The sequence below is a fragment of the Gracilinanus agilis genome, chromosome 4 (genome assembly GCF_016433145.1).
Source record: "Gracilinanus agilis isolate LMUSP501 chromosome 4, AgileGrace, whole genome shotgun sequence".
Taxonomy (NCBI): Eukaryota; Metazoa; Chordata; class Mammalia; order Didelphimorphia; family Didelphidae; genus Gracilinanus; species Gracilinanus agilis.
The window spans coordinates 491,844,887-491,870,207 of record NC_058133.1 but is presented as its reverse complement, the minus strand read 5'-3'; the positions used below and the strand labels follow the sequence as shown (position 1 = coordinate 491,870,207).

At 47.5% G+C, this 25,321-nt stretch overlaps 1 protein-coding gene across 1 annotated transcript in view; it reads right to left on the bottom strand.

Annotated features, from left to right (window-relative positions):
• Nucleotides 1-11,207: 11,207 nt before the first annotated feature.
• RAP1GAP2 (RAP1 GTPase activating protein 2) overlaps nucleotides 11,208-25,321 on the bottom strand; it is a 186,746-nt gene continuing 172,632 nt past the window's right edge. Inside the window, 7 exon segments of the mRNA XM_044675606.1 lie at nucleotides 11,208-11,288; nucleotides 11,475-11,747; nucleotides 15,191-15,267; nucleotides 20,009-20,135; nucleotides 21,920-22,037; nucleotides 22,223-22,336; nucleotides 24,933-25,051. Of these exon segments, the coding sequence (XP_044531541.1) occupies nucleotides 11,208-11,288; nucleotides 11,475-11,747; nucleotides 15,191-15,267; nucleotides 20,009-20,135; nucleotides 21,920-22,037; nucleotides 22,223-22,336; nucleotides 24,933-25,051 (909 nt within the window).

Genomic DNA, 25,321 nt, shown 5'->3' with positions numbered 1-25,321 from the left:
GGGGTGGGGGGTCCGGGGGGATGGGGGGGGCAAGGACTTTATCCTTCATACTTAGCTAGGTGCATTCCTGGTCTTCTACAAGAACAAGAGGCTGCAGAACCTGAAAGGTTTGCTCTGGCTCACCCTTATAGTAGCAAAGACCCTGGGACCTGGGGCTGGGAGAGGAATGAAAGAGAGGACCTGGGGGGAAACCAAGGGGAGCAAAGCACAGAGTGAGATAGGAAGGAAGGCGGAGATTCAGAGAAAAGGACAGGAAAATGAGAGCTGATTAGGATGGGGTGAAGCCTGGTAGATCGGTTCTAGGTTCCGGGGTCCCTAGTGGCCTGGAGTTAGGAAGAGTTAATAAGGAACATAGACTCTTATTAGCCGTGACTCTGGGTAAGTCATTTCACCTCTGCCTGCTTCTAGTGTCTATAATTGTAAAATGGGCATCATAATAGTTCCTGTTTCCCAGGGTCATTGTGAGGATGAAATGAGATAATATTTGTCAAATGCTTCGCACGGTGCCTGATACACGCCTGCTCCTTTCTCCCCCTCTAGGGCCTGGAGCGTAGCATCCAGGGAGGAAGTGGACCAGCCTCTCCCTGTCCCAGAGAAAAGAGATGAAGGGGATGACTCAGGGGGGTAGATTGAAGCTGGAAATAATTTTGAATCAGGTTCTCTTCCTTCATTATTCCAGGGGTGGCCCCTGCGGGAGGCTGCTTTTCCCTTCCTTCAGCTGCTACATTTGAAAGCATTTAGGAAGGAGTCTGGTGCACCCCTGCTCAAATGGGCTCGGACTGTCCTCCTGAATTGACATCACAGCCTCACGCAGCCGCAGGGAGATACGACTCTTGGTTAGTGGAAGGACTTCATGGAGAATCGATGTACAACTTATATGTGTCTGAGGCAGGATTTGAACTCAGAGGGCTTTCCTTGGCAGTCTAGGACTCTGGGAATGGATAAAGTGCTGGGATTGGAGTTCGCATCTCAGTAACTCTGGGTAAATTCCTCAGTTTCCTCATCTGTAAAATGGGGATAATAATTGAATCTGCCTCCTAGGGTAGTTGTAAGGGTCAAATGAGATAATATTTGTAAAGATCTTTGCAGATGTTAAGGTGCTAGATAAATGCTATTGTTATTTGGTGTTCAACCATGTCTGACTCTTCATGACCCCATTTGGGTTTTTCTTTTTCTTTTTCTTTTTTTTCTTTTAAACTTTTACCTTCTGTCTTAGAATCAGTATTGTATATTGGTTCCAAGGCAGAAGAATGGGAAGGGCTGGGCAATGGGAGTTAGGTGACTTGTCCAGGGTCACACAGGTGTCTGAGGCCAGATTTGAACGTTGGACCACTTGTCTCTAGGCCTGGCTCTCAATCCACTGAGCCACCTCGCTGCCTCCCATTTGAGTTTTCTTGGCAAAGATACTGGAGTGGTTTGCCATTTTGTTCTCCAGCTCATTTTATAGATGAGGAAACAGAGGCAGGCAAGGTAAAGTGGCTTGCCCAAGGTCACACAGCTAGGAAGTAACTGAGGCTAGATTTGAACTCAGGTCTTCCTGACTCCAGGCAGGACACTGTCCAGTGAAATGCCCCACTATTATGATGGCTTTTGTCATCATTATTATTAGGTAGACTGACCTCCAGGCATCTTTAGTGGTCCTGGTTCCATGCGCCTTAGCGTAGCCCCAACTGAAGCCAGGTCACAGGGAGGGGAAAACTGGAATGATTACTTATGGGTAACATTGTGGAGGGAATTCCTGTGTGGGCTGAATTAAATCATGGGATCGTCACCAATGAGCATATTTGAATAATACTCAGAACACTTTACAAAGAGATTATATCATTTGATCCTGACAACTCTGGGAGGGAGGTGCTATTATGATCCTCATTTTACAGATGAGGAAACTGAGGCCAACAGAGGCTATCTGGTCAACCAGTTAGTGGCTGAGGATTAGAACTCAGGTTTTCCTAACCTAGAACCAGCACTCAGTTCTATGGTCCCCCCCTAGTGGCCAATAACCGTATAGTGCTTAACTTTTTTTAAACTAAGAGTTGGGGGGTCTAGAGAAGGAAGGGACCTTCTGGGTCATCAAGTCTAATCCTCTTATTTTACAGATAGGGAAACTGAGGCCCAAAGATATTACAAATTTCTTTACCTGATAGAGAGATGACAAGGACTTGGGGGTGTCTTCTTTTTTTTTTAAACCCTTAACTTCTGTGTATTGGCTCCTAGGTGGAAGAGTGGTAAGGGTGGGCAATGGGGGTCAAGTGACTTGCCCAGGGTCACCCAGCTGGGAAGTGTCTGAGGCTAGATTTGAACCTAGGACCTCCCGTCTCTAGGCCTGACGCTCAATCCACTGAGCTACCCAGCTGCCCCTGGGGGTGTCTTCTAAGGGTCTGATTTTCTAATTCTCTAGTCTGGTGAGGCTCTGAGTCTTGGGTTGGGCCCAGTTCCAGGCACCTAACATTTATTTAGAGAAGCTGACTAGAGGACAGTGGTGGAGATCAGGTGGAGGGGAACTTGTGCAGGAGGAAGGGGATCAGCCACAGGCCTTCCCAGCCCTGCTCAGCCCTGGGTTCAGCCCTGCCTGGAGGCTAGATCTTAGAGTAATTAGCTTGAGCCAAAGTGGTTCTAAGCTTCAGCTGCCTGCAGGTCCCACCCTTTCTTCAGTTCCTGATTCAGAGACTGAGGAAGTGAAGCTATATTCTATATCCTTTTATATCCTGGCCCTACAAGCTTTTAATCTTCAATGATTAAAGTAGTTCTAATTGCATTGTGTGGTTCATGGGTGCCTCTTGTAGTTACCCCATCTGGTCGTTGTTCAGGCATTTTCCTTCAGGACCCCATTTGGAGTTTTCTTGGCAAAGATACTGAAGTGCTTTGCCATTTCCTTCTCTAGCTCACTTTACAGAGAAGGAAACTGAGGCAGACAGGGTTAAGGGACATTCCCAGGGTCACCCTAAGTGTCTGAGGCCACATTTGAACTCAAGTCTTCCTGACTCCAGGCCCAGTTCTCTGTGAACTATGATGCCACCTAGTGGCCCCTGTGCTAGCTGGATTAATGCCAGATTTAGGCTTAGTCCACAATACTGTGCCATAGGAAGACTTCATATCTAGTGGAATGAGTACTGAACTTGGATTCATAGGACCAGGTTCAAACGCCACCTTTCCCATTTGCTCCCTGTGTGACCTTGGGTGAGTCATGCTTCCTTAGTTTCCTTTTCGGTAAAAAGAGGGGTTGAACCCTTCCAGCTATAGACTTGTGATTCTATAAATGATAAATCTCTGAGCCTCAGTTTCCTCAGATATAAAGTGAAGAGGTTGGACTTGGTGGCATGCCCTTTTACCCTTAAAATGGGTAATCTGTAAAATGGGTATCATGTCTTTAATTAATCTCTCCCTTATAGGGCTGTCAGGAGGTTCAAATGAGATCATGGATATTTTGATGGAGTTCAGATAGAAACAGGCTTGGGACAAGTCACTATCCTGTTCTTATTCTATTATAGTTAATGTTGTTGGGGGGTCAGTGCACAGCTGGATAAAATGACTGCTTTTTATAACTTTGTAAAAGTATTGGGATATGAGAGCATAGTCCATAAAGTATCTTTGGGGACAGTAGTTAGTGGGACCATGGAAATGATAATACTTCATCCTCTTCTCACCCGGCATTGTAGAAAGAACACAGAGCCTTCAGTCATGATGACTTGAGTTCAAATCTGATTTTTGGCTGTTTTACTCTATATGTTGTATGACCCTGGACAAGTCATTTAACTTTTATTTGCCTATTTCCCCATGTGTAAAATAATTCCACCTATTTCCCAGGGTTCTTTAGAGGCTCAAATGAGATGATAATTGTAAAATGACTAGCCCAGTGCCTGGCACCTACTAAGAAGTGTTAGCTATTATTATTGTTGTTGTTATAATTATTAGCCAAAAAGTATTTCTCAAGTATTTAGTATATGTTAAGCACCATGCTAGGTGATGGGGAGGGGAGGGAGACAAAGACAAAAATGAAACAGTTTAGGGGCAGTAAGTGATTCAGTAGATTGAGAGCCAAGCCTATAGACAGGAGGTCCTGAGTTCAAATTTGACCTGAGACACTTCCTAGCTGTGTGATCTTGGGCAAGTCACTTAACCTCCATTACCTAGCCCTTACCACTCTTCTGCCTTGGAACCAACATTGTTCTAAGATTGAAGGTAAGGATTAAAAAAATGAAACAGTTACTGCTCTTGAGGAGTTTCTGTTCTATTGGGGAGACATTATTACTATTATTATTATATACACTGAAAGTGTAACTGCGTCCTGGAACAAGATTTTTTTTTTTTTTTTTTTGGAACAAGATTTTTGCTGATTGTTTAGCACTGATACAGAGTACCAGCCAGCCAGCATCTGAGGGTATCTTGGATCTAAGTCCCAGAGCAGAGCTGAGGAAATGTGGCTTGAAAAAGAATGCAAAAGGGGTGAATTTCAATCAGGAGGGCTGCCTGTTGTGTGGTGAGACTCTTGAATTCTCAAAGAAATGGGGGAAAGGGCAGTGAAGTGACTCGTGGTAGAAAGCAGGGCCTGGACACCAAAGGTCCTTGGTTCTATTCTGACCTCAGACATTTCTTAGTTGTGTGATCCTGGGCAAGTCACTTAACCCCAACTGCCTAGCCCTTTGTGCTTTTCTACCTCGTATAGGATAGAAGTAAGGATAGAAGAAGAAGGAAGAAGGAAGAAGGAAGAAGAAGAAGGAGGAGAAGGAGGGAGAAGGAGAAGGAGGGAGAAGGAGAAGGAGAAGGAGAAGGAGAAGGAGAAGGAGAAGGAGAAGGAGAAGGAGAAGAAGGAGAAGAAGAAGAGGAAGAAGAAAGAAGAAAGAAGAAATGGAAGAGGAGAGAGAGAATTCCAGACTAGATGGGTTAGGCGATCCCGGACTATGGTCCCACCCAGAGAATCTCATACACGGATGGACACAAAATATGTTATTTATTGTGAATTTCTGCAAAGACACATTTAAGCAACAAAATATACATTTGTGAACCTTTTAGAATTTTGTTTTATACATTAACCAATACACCGTGTTACCGTAGCAATAAATTAAATGTACACTATTTACAGGGCATAGGCAATCAGACTCTACAAAGCACCTCTCCATTCTAAAAAGGAAGAAAGAAACATGAATAATCACCAGCACTGGCAGAGGGGAGCTAGGCTCTGAGATTTCATCACACTTAGGAACTCTTCACAGGCAAACATTGCTGCTGCACTCAAGGGGGCGGCACACAACTACATTCATGAAAAAGAAAAAGGAGGGTCTTCAACCATGCTAGGAGATCAGCGAGAGGGATGGAAAAGGACAGACTTCTTCATCCAAGCAGAAAACAAAGTCCAAGAAAGTGGGACATCACAAAAGAAAGGGATGGATGAGAATTCATTTTCTCTCCAGCTCACCACCATCCCACTGGAGCTATCCAGGGTAGATACAAAGCAGGAAGCCAAATACCCTTCTTCTAGGGCCATCTTGTCACTCGTGGCCCTTTGTCCTTGTCTGCTATGTCGTTGGCTCTCACTTGGGTAGCCTGGCCCATCTCTCCACCCAAGTGAATGGGCATACCAGTGACATACACGTAAGTTTCTAAGACTAGTCTCACCAGCATGGTTCACCATCCTCAGGATTTGGGGGAGGAAAGAATGAACTAAAGCTTGGCCAAACAAAATTCGCCCAGAATTGGCCCTGAGTGCCCAGTCTTACTTCTTCACAGACATTTTAAAAACTTTCCTTACTTCAGAGAAATTCCTGGGAATCCCTGCCCTTGGCAAGTACTAACTCACCACCACCCCGGGCAACCGGAGGGTGGCCATTCCTTTGGTCAACATCTTTGAAAGGCTACTTCTGTGAACTTTGCTATTCAGATTTCCCCTTGCCCTCCTGTGCCCCAAACAATTCCATCATTCTCCAGGCTTAATTTTTTATTTTTTACAAACCCTTACTTTCTGTCTTAGAATTGATACTAAGTTTGGATTCCAAGGCAGAAGAACAGTAATGGCAAGGCAACTGGGATTAATTGACTTGCCCAGGGTCACACAGCTAGGAAGTATCTGAGGCCAGATTTGAACCCAGGACCTCCTGTCTCCAAGCCTGGCTGTCCCTGCCCTGCCCCTTATGGATGTAGGAATGGATTAAACAGATGTTTACTTTGGCATTGTCTCTGCAGCATATTCGAAATCAACTGATGGGAGTGCAATGATCCTTGCTTGGTCCATCATAAAATCTAAGCCTCCTGTTCTGCTCATTAGAGGGGAGGGATGGGTAAGCTAGCATGGGATAGAAGAGTCACCTTCAAAGGCTGCTTCTTTGCTGTTTGCTAAGAGGGAATTGGGCTGTGTTTAAATTATACTTTATGTTTGACCCCAGAGCCAGCTCTTTTTTTTTTAAACCCTTAACTTCTGTGCATTGGCTCATAGGTAGAAGATTGGTAAGGGTGGGCAATGGGGGTCAAGTGACTTGCCCAGGGTCACACAGCTGGGAAGTGTTGGAGGCCTGATTTGAACCTAGGATCTCCCGTCTCTAGGCCTGACTCTCAATCCACTGAGCTACCTAGCTGCCCCCTACTAGGTTTCTTTCTTTCTTTTTTTTAAACCCTTAACTTCTGTGTATTGGCTCATAGGTGGAAGAGTGGTAAGGGTGGGCAATGGGGGTCAAGTGACTTGCCCAGGGTCACAGACCCAGCTCTTATGACTGAGGGGTGGCGAGCTACTGGAGGCCTCAGTGACTAAAACCACTCTTGTTTTCATTTTCTGGATGGGCTCAAAGTCTTGGGAATCTTTGCTAGAGAAATCCAATAAATTCTCTTTCTTTCAGTTCCATCCCATTCAATTCAACACTGCTTAAACACTTAACTCTATACATATCTGAGGCCAAGGCTCACACCACCTAGGAAAGCCAGTCTTCCACATCCTTGATTCAGGCACCAACCTTGAGAGCCGAACGTAGTCACTTGGGCAGGATCCAAGGGCTTCGGTTCATATTATTCATCAGACTAATTGGGTGGGGATGGGATGGGGGTGGTGGTGAGCTGAGTATTGTGGAAAGAGCAGAGCACATGCCAGGGGGCTAAGAACTGGTGTCTAGGCCCAGCTCAATGGTAATGTGACCCTGGGCAAATCAATTCACATGTATGGGCCTCAGTTTACCCTTTTTGTAAGATGAAGGAGTTGAATGAGATGGTCGTCAAAGCTTCTACCAGTTCTAATAGCCTCTACTGTCTGGGATTTGGAAGCCTGCCCAAGTTAGTGACAAATCTGGCTACTACTGAGGAAGCTCTCCTTCTTACTCTGCAAGCACTCCCAGTATCTCTAGCTGACCTAATGTTTAGAGGAAAGGTCCTCTTGGGGCTGCCTTAATGAGCAGCGAAGAATCAGGGTGCCGCTACTGAGGAGCATCATCTGTAAGCCATCAGGTGCCACCAACATGCCTAAAAACACTGTCTTTCCTCAGCTAGATGTTCTGTTTCATGATCTCCCACTACTGGCTCGAAGTCTGCCGGGCACACGTTTTCTGCACGGATAATGCAAAGGCAGACCTCTTCGATCCCTAACGAGTACCGCATGAATGAAGCTGAGCAGAGACAATCAGCAGGTTACTCTAATTCTAAGTCACATTTGATGTCAACAAGCCGCTCTGGAGGCCAACAGGAGAGAAGCGTTTGACAATGCTAAAGAGCAACTGGAAGAGAAGCTCTCAGTGGCCCCTGGCACGCTGGCCTTGGCACGCTGGCCCTGGCAAGGCCTTCATTAGTGGGAGATTCTGCACCACCTCATCTTTTAGGTGGTTTCAAAGCAAAGTTTGGATTGTGGCTCTGTAAACACATTTGAACTCCAGAGGCACCAGAAAGAACCTCATTCCTAGCCTTGTTTTCTTTCTTCCCCTGGGCACGAGGGACACAGATGGACTGATAGGATTCACTTTTTAAACTAACTGGGAAAGTATTTACAGGATGTTGGGGCTCAGCGCCAGACCCAAAGGGAGGGGTCATTTCAGAAGCTACTCATGTCAACATATAAGGAAATGGGAATCCAAGGCTGCTCTTCTACTCCCGCCAACTTCCTTCTCTTGGGAACAGCAGAGAGGATGGACAACTGCAACTGCCTGCCAGGAGGTGGGGTGAGCAGGTTAGAGCCAGCCAGGGGATCATGAGAGGTGGATCCTGATGTTCCACAGTTGGGGAGACATATTACAACCTAAAAACACAATCACCCCAAACCATGATTTAAAAAAAACCCCTTACCTTCTGTCTTAGTATCAATTCTAAGATAGAAGAGCAGCAAGGGCTAGGCAATGGGGGTTAAGTGACTTGCCCAGGGTCACACAGCTAGGAAGTGTCCAAAGCCAAATTTGAACCCAGGACCTCCTGGCATTCTATTCATTGCGCTACCTAGCTGCCCCTCAAACCATGATTAAAGGCACTGCTGCTTCCAAGCTCCAGTCAAGAAACTGCCTTATTTGTCTAACCTAGATAGGAGATGGGGACCGGACTGGGGGAAGAGGGTTCAAGCTGAATTAATGACAAGTGAAAAAGAAGTACAGAATATTTTGTAACTAATCATTGCTTATGACTTTCAAGGACATACAGACACAACGAAAAGTGTGGCCAAGTCCTACCTGACCTGCTTTAAGGAAAATAGAAGAATCACATGTAATAATCACACCGTTTATGTACAAATGGGTGCTGCCAAAGACATTTTTAAGAGCACCCAAGTAGGCCAACCTTGGAGAGAAGTTCTTTATAAGAGCAATCTTATCTCGACTAATAATTTATTTAAACAAACTCCTCTCTTTATAGGTAGTGTGTAAAGGGCAATTTCAGATGGGCAGCTTGAGAAAGAAGACGTGGCTGGGTGGGGGGTGGGGTTGGGGTGCCAGATCACAGCCCCAGCCCTGCTAGCACTAAAGTGACTGAGCAAATGACTTCTGCAAATTGCTCAAATGGTCTTGAGCAAAGCCCTTCCGTTTCCTCGTCTGTAAAAAAGAAGGGCTTTCAGGAGGTAACTTGGAAGCTCCCTCCTGGTCCTCACATTCTAACAAAGTATAAAAGGATCCCAGCCTACTATTGGATTATTATAGATTCCTAATCAATGGGCTCCTTGCTTCTAAATGCTTTACTAATCTAGCAAAATCAGCAGGGAATTATACTGTTGCTCAGGAAAAAGGAAAGCTGGGTACCCCGACGTAGAGGAGGAACGTAGGCCTGGATAGAGGCTGCGTGTGAATCTTTTGGAGTGGATCTATTCATCGAAGCTGTTTGAATGAGGCTTCTCCTAGTGAGAGATGGAGCCCCAGACTCCCAGCTCTAGGAGTCTCTCTGCCCCCATTCAAGTGTTAGAGAGCCTGGTTTGAATTGTGGCGCCCGCCGTAGACTCATTGGAAAGCCACAGGTAATACTCATTTTGGCCCCGACTTGGAATCAGTGGGCATCCTTGAAAGTAATGATGCTGCCCTTCTTCAAAGGTGTTAACGTATCTCAGATTTGAAATGGAACAACAAATTCAGCCTCCCTCTGCACCAAGGCTGTGCGGGGTGGTACTGGGGGACAAGAGTCAAAGGGCCTGCCTGGGGCTAAGCCAAACTTCTGTTTCAAATCTCAAGATCCAAATTGCTTCCATTTTCTGATTGAGAGGATGGACTGAGTGTGATCAGAGGGGGAACCCCCTTTATGAAGCAGGTGGGATTCCTGGGACTATAGAGACTAAACAAGGGCAAATGACCTGTTGTGGCATGGGGCCAGTGTGGGTGCCCTTCTACCCATGGGGTTAGCAAAAGCCCATGGAGACAAATCTCATAGATGCATCCAATGGTACCCCAAAGAGCAAGTAGGGTAAGGGGTGGAAGGATAGGGCAGAAAAAGGGGGGCATCCCAGGCAAAGGCCGAGGGAATAAAATCTGCCTTGAGCTTGATGGCATGCCTGGGTACTTTCTATAGAATTGGGCACAGGGGGCGGATTTTTGCCCTTGACAGGTTGGAAAGTCTGAGATTCAGTTTATGGGGGAACCTTAAGCTTGCCTCATGTCCATTCTTCTCAATTTGTTCCTCTTGGTCCAGATCTCTACGAGGCAAAAGCACCTATTTGGCCTTGGTATAGTGGAAAGTCAGGCTCTGGAGTTAGGACACAGATTCAAATCTTGCCACCTTTGTAACCTTGAATGAATCACTTTGCCTCCACTTTGCCTCAATTTCCTCATCTGTAAAATGAAAGGTTTAGACTAGGCAGCCTCCAAGGTTCCCTTCAGCTTTGGGTCTATGGAACCACAAGCTACATCTGATCTTGAGATTTCCAGCTATCAATCTTGCGGCCTGGGCAAGGGAGGCGAGTGCAGGAAAATACCAAGTTCTATCAGCAGTGGATTCCAAATGTAAGCAGAAGCCTGCATTTTGGTCCAGGCGGCACGGCCTTGGCACACTTCTGTCTTCCTTCTTGGAGTGTGCTGACTAAGGACTACCTGTGTAATCCCCTTTAGGCCCTCCTCGTTCCTGCCCTCGACCTCTAATTCCCTGACAAGGAACTCGCCATCAGATCTGGGGAAGATGAGGGTAAAGGGAGTCCCCTGGTAGCCGTCATGGGAAGTGACCCGTGGTCCGAATGCAAAGAGGTAGGGCTGCAGAGACATCTGACTTTGGACAGAGAAGGATGCAAACAATCCACATTTGGGACCGCTTTCTGCTCAAAATGCTCAGGAGGCTTCCCTGGGAAGGTGACAGAAGCGGAGGGGAGCAAGGAGCACATTGTTTCCTCCCCAGCATGCTTAAGAAATGCTTGTTGAGCTAACAAATGAGCGCTTGGGGAGCCTATTGGGATGGGGGAACAAGGGGCCAACGGGTCCTGGAATTTTGCTTGGTTTCTGGGATGAAAATGGCAACCACTAAAATAGTGGATGCCCTACCTAGAGACGCCCTCCTTGGGCACAGGGGATGTCCAGGGAGCTTTGTTTGAGACACACTGATATAACTCACAAGAGCCCAGAAGAGGCCACTGAGCTTCAAAGCATCCCTTTCCCGGGCTTGCCAGTGAGGCCAAAAAGTTTGCCTCTGGCCTCCCTAGCTTCAGTGTCTCTCTCTCTCTCTCTCTCTCTCTCTCTCTCTCTCTCTCTCTCTCTCTCTCTCTCTCTCTCTCTCTCTCTCTCTCTCTCTCTCTCCATCCCCAGGCCCATTCCCAAAGGGAGCATCTAGTGGAATCCTTCATCCCCTCATCAGAGGCTGCTCCCTGAAAGAGCTGTGGCCTCGGGGCCCTGCCCACAGAAGTCTTGGGCCTTCCTGTCACTGGGATTTGTCTAGAAGGGAAAGGAAAGGCTGCCTGTGGACAGAAGGCTCATTAAGGACTCACCAGGCTGGGGACCGAAGCCTGATCTCTGCCCACCGTTCACAGGAGGGACTGACCAAAAGCAAGAACAGAGACGTGTGGTGGCGGGGAGGGGAGGACGCTTGGAGGAAAGAGACCTTTTGTGGAACGTGCTCACCTGCAGGACACGCACAGATGCGCACACGGCGTCTGGCTGCGGTACGGCCAGGCAGCTCACAAGGTAGACCGACAGAGACCTATGGGCATGGGCCCCAGGGGGCTGGGCCGCAGCATGTCCAGTGTATGCTACATGGTACAAGAAGCCCCCCCTCAGAAAGGCGGGAAGTGTGCCCTGCAGGCACGCCGCCAGGAAGGACTGGGGGAAGGGGAGGGTGCTGGAGGGTGCTGAGCGGAAGGCTGGCCTCCGCTTGAAGTCGTCGGCATGGGGACGCTGGGCATGGGAGCAGCTTCAGGGATTAGTGTAGTGGACGGATGTTCCCAAGGTCTTGGTGGAAGAGCCGCCATCTCCCTGGGCTGAGGCAGGACTGCCCTGAGGGGGACAAAGGCAGAAGAGGGAGGATGTTAGCGATACGGCTAAGTGATGGAGTCCATTCAGAGGCTCAGAGCGGGGGCAGAAAAGATGCTTGTTGAGCCTTTTAAAATATAGTCATCATCCCCTCTCGCCTTCCCAGGAAACTCAACTCCCATTTAAGCTCATGGGGGCAGAGACTGCCTAGCACAGTGCCTGGCACATAGTAGGTGCTTAATAAATGCTCGCTCCCTTCCGTTTCCCTTCCCATAGATGAAATCTCTATTAAAGATACAGAGGCGAGAGTAAAAACGACCCCTGCCTTCAAGGGGCGCATATTCTAGCTGACTAGCGGGCTGTTACTGCCCTCCTCTTGTGCAGGCGACTTTCCTCTCCTGGCTCCAATCTTGGAGTCTTCAGAGAAGAGAGCATTTGAATCCTGGCCTATTTCTTCGTGCTTTCAAATTTCCCAGGGTGACAGAGCTCTGAGCGGGTGGGTGGGCTCTCTGGGGATATCCCTTACGAAGGGCAGACAAGAAAGGACCCGTCCCGCTGGGCTCCGAGGGTAACAAACTCTCTACTCACCTTGGACAGGTGAAGGACTTCTCTTCCCCACTAGTGACCCTGCTCCAGGATAAAATCAGAACAAAGACTTCACGTGATCATCGGTCAGTCAATCATTGAGAAGAAGGCATTTATTACCCACCAAGTACCAGGCATTGTGCAAAGACAGAGAGGAATGATACTAGGGACCTACTTTTTTCTTTTCTAAGCCCTTATCTTCCATCTTAGAATCAACACTGTGTATTGGTTCTAAGGCAGAAGAGTGGTAAGGGCTATAGGCAATGAGGGTTAAGTGACTTGTCCAGGGTCACACAACCAGGACGTGTCTGAGGCCAGATTTGAACTCAATTCACTCTCAATCCACTCAATCTATTGAGCCATCTAATTGCCCCCAGAAGCCTGCTTTTGACATGCTTCTCTGTGTGAAGGAGAAGAGAAGGGAGGCAAATGACAGATAACCAAGAAGGTCATTTGCCCTTGAAATGTGTTTCTGGTATTCTAATGCATTGAGTAATTGATATTAAAAAATAATGGAATCCCACTAAGGGGAAACCCTCCGCTCATCAGCCACACGCATTCTTCTCCATCATACAAAGCTGGAAACAGACAATCTCATGTCTCAGACAGAAGCTCAAAACCTTTCTGGTTTAGAGGGAAACAGTTAAATCTTTTGTGGGCTGAGCAACTAAATAAGAGTAAATGGAGCCTGCAGGGCATGGAATCAGAAATCTAGAGCCAATGAATCCAACTCCCCCCTTTTACAGGTGAAGAAACTGAGGCTGAGGGAAGTTAAGTGACTTGCTCAGAATAGCATAAAAAAGACATACAAAATGCTTTTTCAGGGGTCACCAAGACAAATTTTCAATGGGGTCTGCATCTTCACCGGTGAAATAATGACAAGTAATATTTCTCTAGCACTTTAAGGTTTTTTAACCCCTACTTTCTGTCTTAGAATCAAAACTGTGTATTGGTTCCAAGGCAGAAGAGCAGGAAGAGCTAGGCAATAGGGGTTAAGTGGCTTGCCTAGGGTCACCCAGCTAGGAAGTGTCTGAGGTCAAATTTGAACCCAGATCCTCCTGATTTCAGATCCAGTGCTCTAGCTACTGTGCTGGCTGCCTCTACTTTAAAGTTTGCAAAGAGTATATATTATCTCCTCTGGTTGTCACAACCACCTTATGGTTTTTTGGTTGTTACCGTTGTTCAGTCATACCTGTCCCTTTGTGACCTCATTTGGGTTTTTCTTGGTAAAAAGACTAGAGTGGTTTGCCATTTCCTGCTCCAGCTCATTTCCTAGTTGAGGAAACTGAGGCAAACAAGGTTAAGTGTCTGAGGCCAGATTTGGATCCACAAAGATGAGTCTACCTGACTTCAGCTTGGGCACTCTATTCACTGTGCCACCTAGCCACCCTGGCACAACCCTATGAGGCAGGTTTTACATTTTACAGATGAGGAAACACAGAGAGACCTAGTGACTTGCCTCGCTTCACACAGCACTTAGCGTTCTAAGAGGCAGAAGTGGAGAAGTTGTTGCTTTGTAACTATCATTTTTAAATTTTAATCTTTTACTTAAAAAATTACATATAGAAACAATTTAGTAGTAAGTATTTGAGGCAGGACTTGAACTCAGGTCTTAAAAATGCCATGTCTATCTCTCTACTCATTATACCACCCAGACAGATACACAAGTGCTAACTAGCAAAAGCAAAGGACGTGAAAGTGAGTTTGGCCCAAAGCAGATAAAGGGATAGACAACATCTAGGTTTCCAACCTGGTATCTAGGAATCCTGTTAAATTTTTTTTTGATGGCTATTTCAGTGCGATTGGTTTCTTCAGTAATTCTGCTATTTATTTTAGGCATTTAAAAACGTTGTCTTGCATTAAAAATGTCCATGGGCTTCACCAGACTGCCAAAGGAGTCAATGATACAGAAAAGGCTAGAGCCCATGTTCCAGAAGATAATAAGGTGTTGAGGCAATAGGGTCTTGTATTCGACATATGGATTGATGGGTTTCATTTCTGAATATGAGAACGTCTAACACACTGGGAACTCAGTTCTCCAAATAAATAGTCCAGGCATCTAGATGGCTCAGTGGATAGAGAGCCAGGATTGGAGTCAGGAGGATCTGGGTTCAAATTTGATCTCAGACCCATCCTTGTTTTGTGACCCTGGGAAAGTCACTTAACCCTAACTGCCTAGCCCTTACAGCTCTTCTGTATTAGAAATGATACTAAGAAAGAAGGTATGGATTAAGAAAAAAAAAGAAAAAGTCTTACAAGAGGCCTCGACACAGTAGAAAGGGCTGTAGGATCTACAGTCGGACAGTACGGGCCTCCCTTCTCCCAGCCTTCCAAGCCCATTCCTTCCCTGCTCTGATGCCACTGTTTCCCAAACCCCTGAGTGGCACCTTCCTGCCCCCACCAGGGATTGGGGGACAGATATCCAAATTGGGGAAAACTGTCAGAATTTGCCTTTGTTCTCGTCCTCTTTTCCATGTCACTCTCATCTCTAGACATGAATCCTCCCTGTCTCCCATCACACAGAATGCTCTCGGCCTCCCAGGCAGATAATTGATCGCAGATATAGCAATGGCCAGTTTCAGCAATAGCCCCTCTCAGAGGGGGCTCCTGATGACTTCAAAGCCACAGGAATGAACCTTGACTGGCAGAATTTCAGGCTCTCTGTGTCCAAAAGACCCAGGAGGTTCCCCTCAAACCCGATCGAGAACAATCCTTAAATGGATCAGGCTCCCCTCTGAATTCCCTCCTCCCAGGCCCCCCCATTTCAGAGCCTCCCTCCATACCGAGCTGGAACTGGCGTGGCTGAGCTTATCAAAGCGGAACTTCAGGTTGGACCTCGGAGAGTTCCTGTTCTTCAAGTCTAGAAACAAATAAACCAGGGAACGATTAGGAAGGGAAGGCATTTCGATCCATCAATCGGCCAACATTTATTAAGCACTTACGAAGTGCCAGCTGCTGTGCTAGGCTCTGGGGGTCCTAAGAGAAAAGTGAAACAATTTCCGCCTTCAGGGAGTGTGCACTCTACTAGGGGAGGCCCAGGTTCAGAGGCTCAGAGATGAGTAAATACAGGATACAGATGAAAAAAAATATTGTGATGGGATAACAAGTGGGATAAATAACAAGTTGGGGAATTGAGAAAGGCTTCTTGTAGGAGGCAGCCCTTGAGCTGAGGCTTGACACTCTTAGGGGACTTAGTGTTCCAAGAGGTGCAGAAGGCATCTTTTGCTTTGTAACCATCATTTTTTAATTAAAAAAATGACACATAGAAACAATTAAAAAAATCATTTACCTTCTGTCTTGGAATCAATATTGGGTATTGGTTCCAAGGCAGAAGAGTGCTAAAAGCTAGGCAATGGGGATTAAGTGACTAAGTGCCCAGGGACGTTTCTGAGGCCAGATTTGAACCCAGGACTTCCCAGCCCTAGGCCTGGCTCTCAATCCACTGAGCCTCCTAGCTGTCTCCATGTAGAAACAATTTTTGGCAATTGTTTTCTGATATTTTATGATTAGATGCGTTCCCTCCCTCTTTCCCACCCTTGGATAGATTGATAGAAGTTACGCCAGTGCTTTCAAAATATATTTCCATATTGTTCATGCTGACCAGCATCTTTTTTTAATGTGCTTTTTGTCTCCCAAACAAGATATCCATAAATATTCTCTGGGAGCCTCGAGCATGTGGTTTGTTTGTTTTGCATTTTTGCATGCAGGTAGCTAACTGATACATTAGGCCAGTGATGGCAAACCTATGACACGCGTGTGAGTGAATACAGAGAAGTACGGGACCGCATGCCGAGGATGAAACATTTGCTGAAGTGTAGATGACAATTCTCCCTATATTAATTGACCTATTTTGGTTTATTAAATACGGTTATATGTTACAATGATACATTTTTGTTATTTAAACTATAAATATGAAATCATGGTTTCTTTCTCGAAGTGACACACCACCCGAGTTATGCTCGGTTTTTTGGTGAATTTTGATACACCGAGCTCAAAAGGTTGCCCATCCCTGTATTAGACATTGGCTTGGAGTTGGATTTGGAGTCAGGAAGATGTATATCTATGTATAACCCGGTGGAATTGCTTGTCAACTCTGGGAGTGGGGAGGGATGAGGGGAGGGAGAAAATAGGAATCATGGAATCATGGAAAAAATTTGAAAATATCAAATTTAATGGAGCCAGGAAGACCTAAATTCAAATCCTACCTCAGGTACTTACTAGCTGTGGAACCTCGGGTAAGTTACTTAATCTCTGTTTGCCTCAGTTTCCTCAACTGTAAAATGGGGACAATAATAGCTTCTACTTTGCAATGTTGTAAAGATGAAATAAAATAATAAAGCATTTAGCACTGCTGGTACTATGTTGCTGTTCATTTATGTCTGGCTCTTGGTGACCCCATTTGGGGTTTTCTTTGGCAAAGATATTGGAATGTTTTGCCATTTCCTTCTCCAGCTCATTTGACAGATAAGGAAACTGAGGTGAACAGGGTTAAATGACTTGTCCACAGTCACACAGCCAGAAAGTCTGAAACAAGATTTGAACTCAGGAAGATGAGTCTTCCTGACCCAGGTCCTATACTCTATGCACTTTGATCCACCTAGCAGTCATAAATGTTCCCTTTTCCTCCCTCTATCTATAGTTCAAAGTTCTGTATCCATCCAGGATCCATTCGGTTTCCGTGATGGGAGGAGGGTCAAAGGACTTTTTGTTCTGGTTTGCCCATGGCTAGGGAAGGATAAGTGTCCACCTAGAGCAGTCCTCAGCCCACAGACTTAGGACCTGGTCCTTCAAGTATGTCTAGAAGGAAACGGAGACTGTCACAGACAGTATAGCACCCTCAGGTGCCTCCTTTCTCTGGATGCTTCTGAATCTCCGCTAACTTCTAGCCTGAGCGAGGTGTTCTCAAACACCGGCCGTGTACAATACCGAACAGAAAAGTGTCAGCCTTGGGAGCATCAGCCCTCCCTGGGCCGAGAGTACAAGCAGGACCTGAAAAAGTGAGCGGCTCGGTATTTTCTTGTATGTGCGATGTGTGCCTTCTTTCCCAACATGACGAATTTGGAACTATGTATTGCATGACAGCACGTGTACAACCTCTATCATATTGCTTGCTGCCTTGGGGAGAGAGAAAGGAGGGAAAGAATCTGGATCGCAAAATGTCAGAAGACGAATGTTAAAGATTGTTTCTGTGGGCAACCAGAAAAATTAGAATAAAGTCTTTGGGGAGAAAAAAAGTGAATGACTCTGGAAGTGAAATGACGGGTCACTTTGGGGCCTGATTGGCCCTTTGGCTCCTGAAATTTCCTGGTTACTCATGGTCAAAAGTTCCTCAGTTGTGCAAAGCATCCAATATTTCTCACCTCTCGTTCTCCATGATATACTATTAAAGAAACAAACAAACAAACAACCCTTATCTTCCATCTTAGAATCAATACTGGGTATTGGTTCCAAGGCAGAAGAGCAGTAACGGCTAGGCAGTGGGGGTGAAGTGACTTGCCCAGGGTCACTCAGCTAGGAAATATCTGAGGCCAGATTTGAGCTTGATTCTCTATCCACTGAGCCACCCGGCTCCCCCCATCATATACTATTACTGCCTCCTGTTCCCTAAATTTTCCTGGCTAGCCTGGGAGCTCGCAGATGGCAGAAATGGTATCTTTTGGGCATCTTTTTCATGGAGTGCCTACTACCAGCCTGGGCACACACTGGGCACACACTGGGTGAATGTTTGCTGTGAGAGGTGGGTCCCCCTCCCTGGAGGTCTTTAAACAAAGGATGGACGCTCTCTCGCTAGACACGCATCCTGAGGATTCACATTCACCTGTCCATGGGTGGCCTAGAAGGCCCCTGAGGTCTCTTTCAGCTCTATGATCATCGGCATCGTCGCATTATGGCTATGATCTCTTGCCAAGCTGCTAGGAGGGACTGGGAAATACTCTGCGGAGGAAGTATGCCATGGAGCATGTGTCTTGAACCAGGGTACAAGAAGCCCATTAGAATGGATAGTTCTTGAGGGCAGGGCCAATTTTTTTTTTCAACCCTTTACTCTTGGTTTTAGTAATAACTCTGAGACAGAAGGGCAAGGGCGAGGCAGTTAGGGTTAAGTGACTTGCCCAGGGAGTATTTAAGGCTACATTTGAACCCAGGACTCCCTGTCTCCAGGTCTGGCTCTCTATCCAGCTGGCCCAGGTGGGCCCTAGTTTGCTGTTTTTGTCTTTGTGTCCTCAGTGCCTGGGACATAAACGCTTGCTGAATTAAAGTGAATTAAATAAACTTTTGCCGCTTGGCCTCGGGAACAATGGATGGTATGCTCTCTGTTTTCCAAGACCCAAACCCCTGGCCAGTCAGACCGCGGTCTGTTTGCACTGTTTCCCCAGCGGCGGAACGGCTGCCTTGAGCTCTGGACAGTCTTCTGCCTGTCTGGGATAGAATGCTGGCGTGGAGCCGGAGGTTAGGCGGGGTTGGGGATGCCATCTGTGGCAGGGAAACAAGATGGAGATGAGTGACGGGCGCAGGGATCCGACCGGCTCCCTCAACCACTTGGGTCCTGCAGTTCCACCAACTAACTGAGCAGCCCCTTTAGCAGACGGCCACAAAGGGCAGGAGCCAGAGGAGGCGGCGGGGCTGCTCCCTGGCACCTCCGCACACATCTGCAGTCTCAGATGGGCCTAAGAGGTCCGAGGGGGAAGAGAGGAAGGCGGCTGGGGAACGCTTGATTGATGCCCATATTTTGGACTGTAGATCTAGAGACGGAAAGATCTCAGAGGCCCCTGAGGCTAACCCCATCGTGGTTGGCTGGTTGGTTTTTTCTGTCTCGCCCAGGCTGGACTTGCCGGGGTCACTCTTGGGTCCACTGTCCATCGGCATGGAAGCCATGTCCCTGCTCCATCTGGGCAGGTTTGCCCTTTCTTGAGAAGTCTGGTGGTCCCTCGCTCCCCACGGCTAGCCTTGGCACAGACACCCAATTGGCATTAGCTCTATTAGAACTCAGGACTCTCGAGCTCTGGTGATCCCAGAAGCTTCAGTCTGCCTAGTATCAGGGACTCCAGGTTTTGCTACCACGTGGGACCAATTCCCTTATTTTACTGAAATGTAAACTGAGACCCAGAGGAAGAAAGTGATTTCCCCATGCTTCCTTGAGGGGGAATTAGAGCTGGAAGTGACCTCAGAGGTAGCCCGTCCAACCTCCTCCTTTTACAGAGGAGGAGACCAAGCTCCAGAGGACTTAATCGACTCAACCAAAGTCATTCAGGGAGGCCAAGCCAAGTCCTCTCCTCCCCACTGTACCATTTCCTCCATCAGATTTTATGGCTATGGCATCCAGGCCTTTCCTATGCCTCCGGGGTCCTTGTCCCTTCTTCTCCACCAGAGATTCACTAGGAATGCCCATCAGGATGGCAATGAGAACCAAGGGAAGCAGCATTCCACAGCCACAGGCTCTCAGAGAGGTCAAGTGGTTTGCCTAGAGTCAAACAGCCTCCCAGTTGGGGCTCAAACCCAAGTTCAGTTCTCTTCCCACTCTTCTGAAGCACCCTCTGGAGAAGAAGAGCGGATGGCTTTCTCCACCGGCTTCCCAAAGGCCCCCTGACCAAGACACTACTGACCTGTCGGACTCCGGCTCATGATAACTGGGGTCGCTGCTGCTACTAGGCTGGGGCTCTCGCTGTTCAGGGACGGGCTGTAGACAAAGACTTCCTGCTTGAAGGGTGAAGCTGTGGAGGGCTGGCTGCTCTGGTGGGGAGGGAGACGGGGTAAGAGGCCTGGCAGCTTGGCAGTTTTCTGCATTCCACTCCCAAGCCCTGCAACTCTCCACCTCCTCCCATCCCTCCCCAACTTGGGCTTGATGAAGCTTCCCGTACAGGTGGGCCTTCCCAGCTTACCCTGGCCAGTCCCCTCCCTGGAAACCCACCACCAAAATAGAGCCAGATCCCAGGAGAGCAGACCCTTAGCACTACTTTCCTCCTCTTTCCTCTAATCCTTTTTCTGATTAATTGTCACATCTTACGGCTTAAACCTCCTTAGCATCTCTTACGCCCATCTCCTTTCCCATCACACCCAGCTGCCTCCATCATCTCTTCTCACTGGGCTCCCTGCAGCCAGTCTCTCCCCTCCCCAATTCATCCTCTGCACAAGTGCTGGTGATACTTTGAAAGCAGAGGGCTCACCATGTTACTCCTCTGGTCCTCTGTTCTTTGGGGGTCCGCCACTGTCTTCAAGTCAAACTACTCCATTTGGCATTTAGGGCCTTTCACAATATAATGCTAGTTTTGTTTTGTTTTTTTAACCTTTACCTTCTGTCTTCGAATCGAGCTGGATATTGGTTCTTAGGCAGACGAGTGGTAAGGGCTAGGCAACTGGGGTTAAGTGACTTGCCCAGGGTCACACAGCTAGGAAGTATCTGAAGTCAAGTGTGAACTCCAGGCCTGGTGCTCTATCCACTGTGCTACCTAGATGTCCCTCTAGTCTATCTTCACAGGCCAATTTCACACTAATTAAACTAGCCTGCTGATTGTTCCTTGTACAGGGAATTCCATCTTTCTTCCTTTGCCTGGAATGCTCTCCTTTCTCAGCTCCACCTCTGAGAACCTCTGAGCCCCCTCCAAGGTGCAGCTCAAGGGCTTCCTCCTTCCAGACATCTTTCCTGATTCTTCTCATTGTCAGGGCCCTGGGGCACCATCACGGGGCTTTTTTTGGGTCTATATCCTGTGCTTACTCATCTGTGAGCATGCTCTACCCCCTTAAGAAAATAGAAGCTCCTTGTGGACAGGAACTTTGGTCATGGTAGCACACAGTAGGTGCTTAACCAATACTTGCCCATCAACTATTTCTCTACCTAAAATGTAAGCTCCTTGAGGGCAGGAAATGTCTCATTCTTGTCTTTGTATTCTTTCTAGTATGATGCCCAGGACACAGTTGGTGTTTAATAAATGCTTGCTAGGGCAGCTAAGTAACTCAGGGGATAGAGAGCTAGGGTTGAAGAAGGGAGGTCCTGGGTTCAGATCTCGCCTTAGATACTTCCTAGCTGTGTGTCCCTGGGCAAGTCACTTCACTTCCAATGCCTAGCCCTTACCACTCTTCTATCTTGGAACCGATATACACTATTGATTTTTAAGATGGTTCAAATCTGTCCGCAGACACTTCCTAACTGGATGACCCTGGACAAGTCATTTCACCCCCACTGCCTAGCCCTTATTGCTCTTCTGCCTTGGAACCAATACACAGGATTGAGTCTAAGATGGAAAGTGAGGGTTTAAGAGAAAAGTGCCTGCTGATGGGCCATCTCCCTACATAGAGCATAAGCTCATTGCAGGCAGGGACTTTTGTCGCCGTGCCTCTGGAAGCGAGCCCCGTGCTTGACCCACAGTCGGTGTTTAATAAATGTGTGTCGATCGAATGGGTTGGCATATGAGCCCCTAAGTCAGAGGGACGTGGGAGAGTCGGCAGTGTCCCAGCTCTGGGGCTCTGCTGGCCATGAGTCGGGGTCTGGCTTCCCTCTGGGCAGGGGCTGCGCCTACCCCAATGTCGTATTCCTCCATGGCCTCGCTCTCCCCGGCGGTGCTGCTGAAGCTGCTGGTGCTAGATGAGGACCGGGAGATGCTGGATCGGCCATTTTCCTTCAGCTTGACGAAAGGCCTGGGGGAGATGGGCAGATGGAGCGGGAACTGACCCCCAGGACGCACACAGCCCCCCTGCAGCCGCTGGGTGGCCGGAGTGCCAGGGGCGTCTCCGCCAGTCCAGCACGTGGCTCCGGCCCCGCTCGCTCTCCCCTCTGGGGCCGCCCACTGCCCACTTCCTCCAAAGAAGGGCTCCCCCCTTACTTCTCTTTGTTTGGGCATATTTCTGGAGAGCTGGGGTTGGACGAGGTTTCTGATTTCACTTCCTGAGAGGAATGTCCACCGTCTGGAGTCTTGGGAGTGCTAGACACACTGTCACTGAGGAGACAGGGAGGAGGGAAGAGACAGCAACAGTAAATAAAGACATTTCTGTATAGGACTTCAAGGCTGGCAGATATATGCTTTTGATCCTCACGCTAGTATTATCACTCTCCCCATTTTGTAGATGGGGAAACTGAGGCAGGCTAAGTGACTGGCCCAAGATCACACATAGAGTGAATTTCTACGGCAGATTTGAATTCAGATCTTCCTGACCCCAAGTCAGGCATACCATTTAGCTCCCACAGCACTCAAGTCAAGGGCTAATGATTCCTAAATCTGTTTTCTTTCCACTCGTGATGGTGGGGGTTAGAGGAGGGAGGGAGCAGAGTCACCAAGTTCTGCCTTCAGAGTAAGAGTGACCGAGAGTGGGATCAGAGCCACCTTCATCTCTTGGAAGGACCTGGGGAGGCCGTGGGAGCCTCCCTTGACCCCCGTTTCACACATCCCACATTCTCTATAGCTGTTTAAGGCCCCAGAACAGGAGCCAGTGCCGCTGAGGGAAGGATTGCAGGTTCCCAGCTGCCTCCACTGTCATATTAACTATAAGAATGATATTAGAAAATAAGTCTTGTTGTATCCGTTTAAAAACAAGAAGTAGAGAAGCTGGCCATTCGGGCTTGCAAAGGGCCTCTTAGCATCTCTGTGAAGCAGGTGCTATCACCTACCACAGGATTATCCCCATTTTGCAGATGAGGAATCTGAGGTTCAGAAAGGGCAAGGGACTCGCCCAGAATTCAATGACAAAAGAGGCCTCTGAAGCCAGGCATTCCTGACTGTAAGTCCAGAACGTCAGCCTCTCTGCTCTGCTAACCCTCTTTTCCAGGGTCGTATGGCTAGGAGGTGTCAACGGTGGGAACTGAAGTCAGTAGCTGAGAGACAGTGTAGCATAAGGGATAGAGCTTTGGAGTCAGGAAGCTTTGGGTTCAAATTCTGCCTCTAATACTTCTAATAATATGGTATGACTGTGGTTAAGTCACTTAACCTCATAGATCTGTATTAGATTTAAAGCCGGAAGAGATCTCAAAGGCTGTCTGGTCCAATCTTCCCTCAACCCCCTCCCCCCATTTTACAGATGAGGAAATGGAGGTCCAGGGAGATGAAATCATTTGCCCAAAGTCATAAAGAGCATCAACAAGCCTTTGCTCAGTGCCTTTGCTACTACTATATGCCAGGCACTCTTCCAAGAGCCAGAGACACCCACACCAAACATCAAACAAAAATCGCTCTTGTCCTCAGGGAGTTTATCATCTAATGGAATCATGAGCATGAGCCAAGACTGACCCTGGACCCTCTGACTCCAGAGACGGGCTCTTTCCATTGGGTCATGCCTCAGTTTCTTAATTTCTAAAGTGAGGGGGTTGGCCTGGATGGCCTCAAAGGCCCCGCATGGCTCTAGATCTGGGATCAGAATCACTCACAGATTTTAGAGTTGGAAAGATTTCAGCCATTGTCTGGGCCAATCCGTACCCAGAAAAGTTCCCCATTGGAAAACGTCCAGCTTCTGCTCAATTCTGTGCCACCGAACCCTTCTGAACCAGCTTCCCAACTTTCAAAATGTGGATAATAAGTACCCGCAGAACTAATTGGATAGGCTGGTTGGGAGGCTCAAGCGGGAGGAGGCATGGGAAGCCCTTTAAAGGACCATGGAAAAGTGAATGATCCAGACTATTAGCATGTGGTCTTTAGGAGTGACTCGGCTGTGATTGCTTATAAGCAAATGCTCTCCCTCCCCTACCACTGAGAAGACAAACGATATTATACCCATTATACAGGTGAAGACCTTCGGTCAAGGTTCTACAGCTGGTGGTAAAGCTGGGATTAGAACCCAGGACTTCTGAGTTCCCTGTCTGGGGGTGTTTGATTTTTAAGCTGAGACAACATGCCTGGTCCTAATTATTTTGTATGTAGGTTGCCATGACTTGCCCCCTACAACTAAAAAAAATCCACTTTGGGCCAAGGAGGGCGAGAGGCCAGGTTTGGGGATATGGCTTGGACAGGGAGTTTGCTCCATCACTGAACTCCAAAAGCCACTTTAACAGGCTGTGCCTGGGGTTCTTAACCTGGAGTCTGGAAAGCTGGGTGTATGTTTTATAGTTTGGTAACTCTAGTTCACCGGACCTGGCTTTCCTGGCAATCCTTATTTTATTTTATATTTTATTATTATTTTATTTTTATTTTATTTATTTTATTTTATTTTATTTTATTTTATTTTATTTTATGCATTTAAACGTTCTTCTTCATCAGACTCTCCAAGGGGTCCTGGATACAAAAGGACTCTGTGGCCCTCAAAGAGGTCCTAATGGACTCAAGATTTGGATCACTGGTTCACAATACAGAAGGGGTCTCGGAAGACACTAGAGAGACACCCAGGTAAGTTAAATGACTTGCCCAAGGTCATACAGATTGTAAACATCTGAAGCTAAATTTGAAAGCAGATCTGGCAACCAGTGTTATTTCCCAAATACCTCACTGCCTTCCCAGGACAACTTCCACCCAGAGCAAGAATCCCCTGCAGGAAGCCATCCCACCTCTGCTTAAGCACTTTCAGGGATGGGACAACCAAAGAAGAGCAGGAATGAGCCCCAGGATTTACCATCGGGTCCGGCTATCAGCCTGGCCTTCAGAGCCTGTATGCAGGCGGGGGAATAATCCTGACCTCCGCTTGATGGGACTCCTCGATTGGTTCTTTGCTGTTGCTGCTGCCACTGGAGGCTGCCAACCGAAATCCCAAAGTGAAAACCTTACATGCCAGGAGCCCTCTGGGGAGAGGGTCTGTCTTCAAGGCAGGAGTAATCCTTCCCCCTCAGCAGCTAAGCTTGCAACTCTCTCCAAAAACTTTTCTGCCTCGGATATTTGTCCATTAGCCAAAGGCTCTTGTTTCCCTCCCTTCTCCCTCTCTCCTTTTCTCCTTTCCCCCTTAACTTCCTTCCTCTCCCTTCCTCCCTCCCTCCCTCCCTCCCTTCCTTCCTTCTTTCCTTCCTT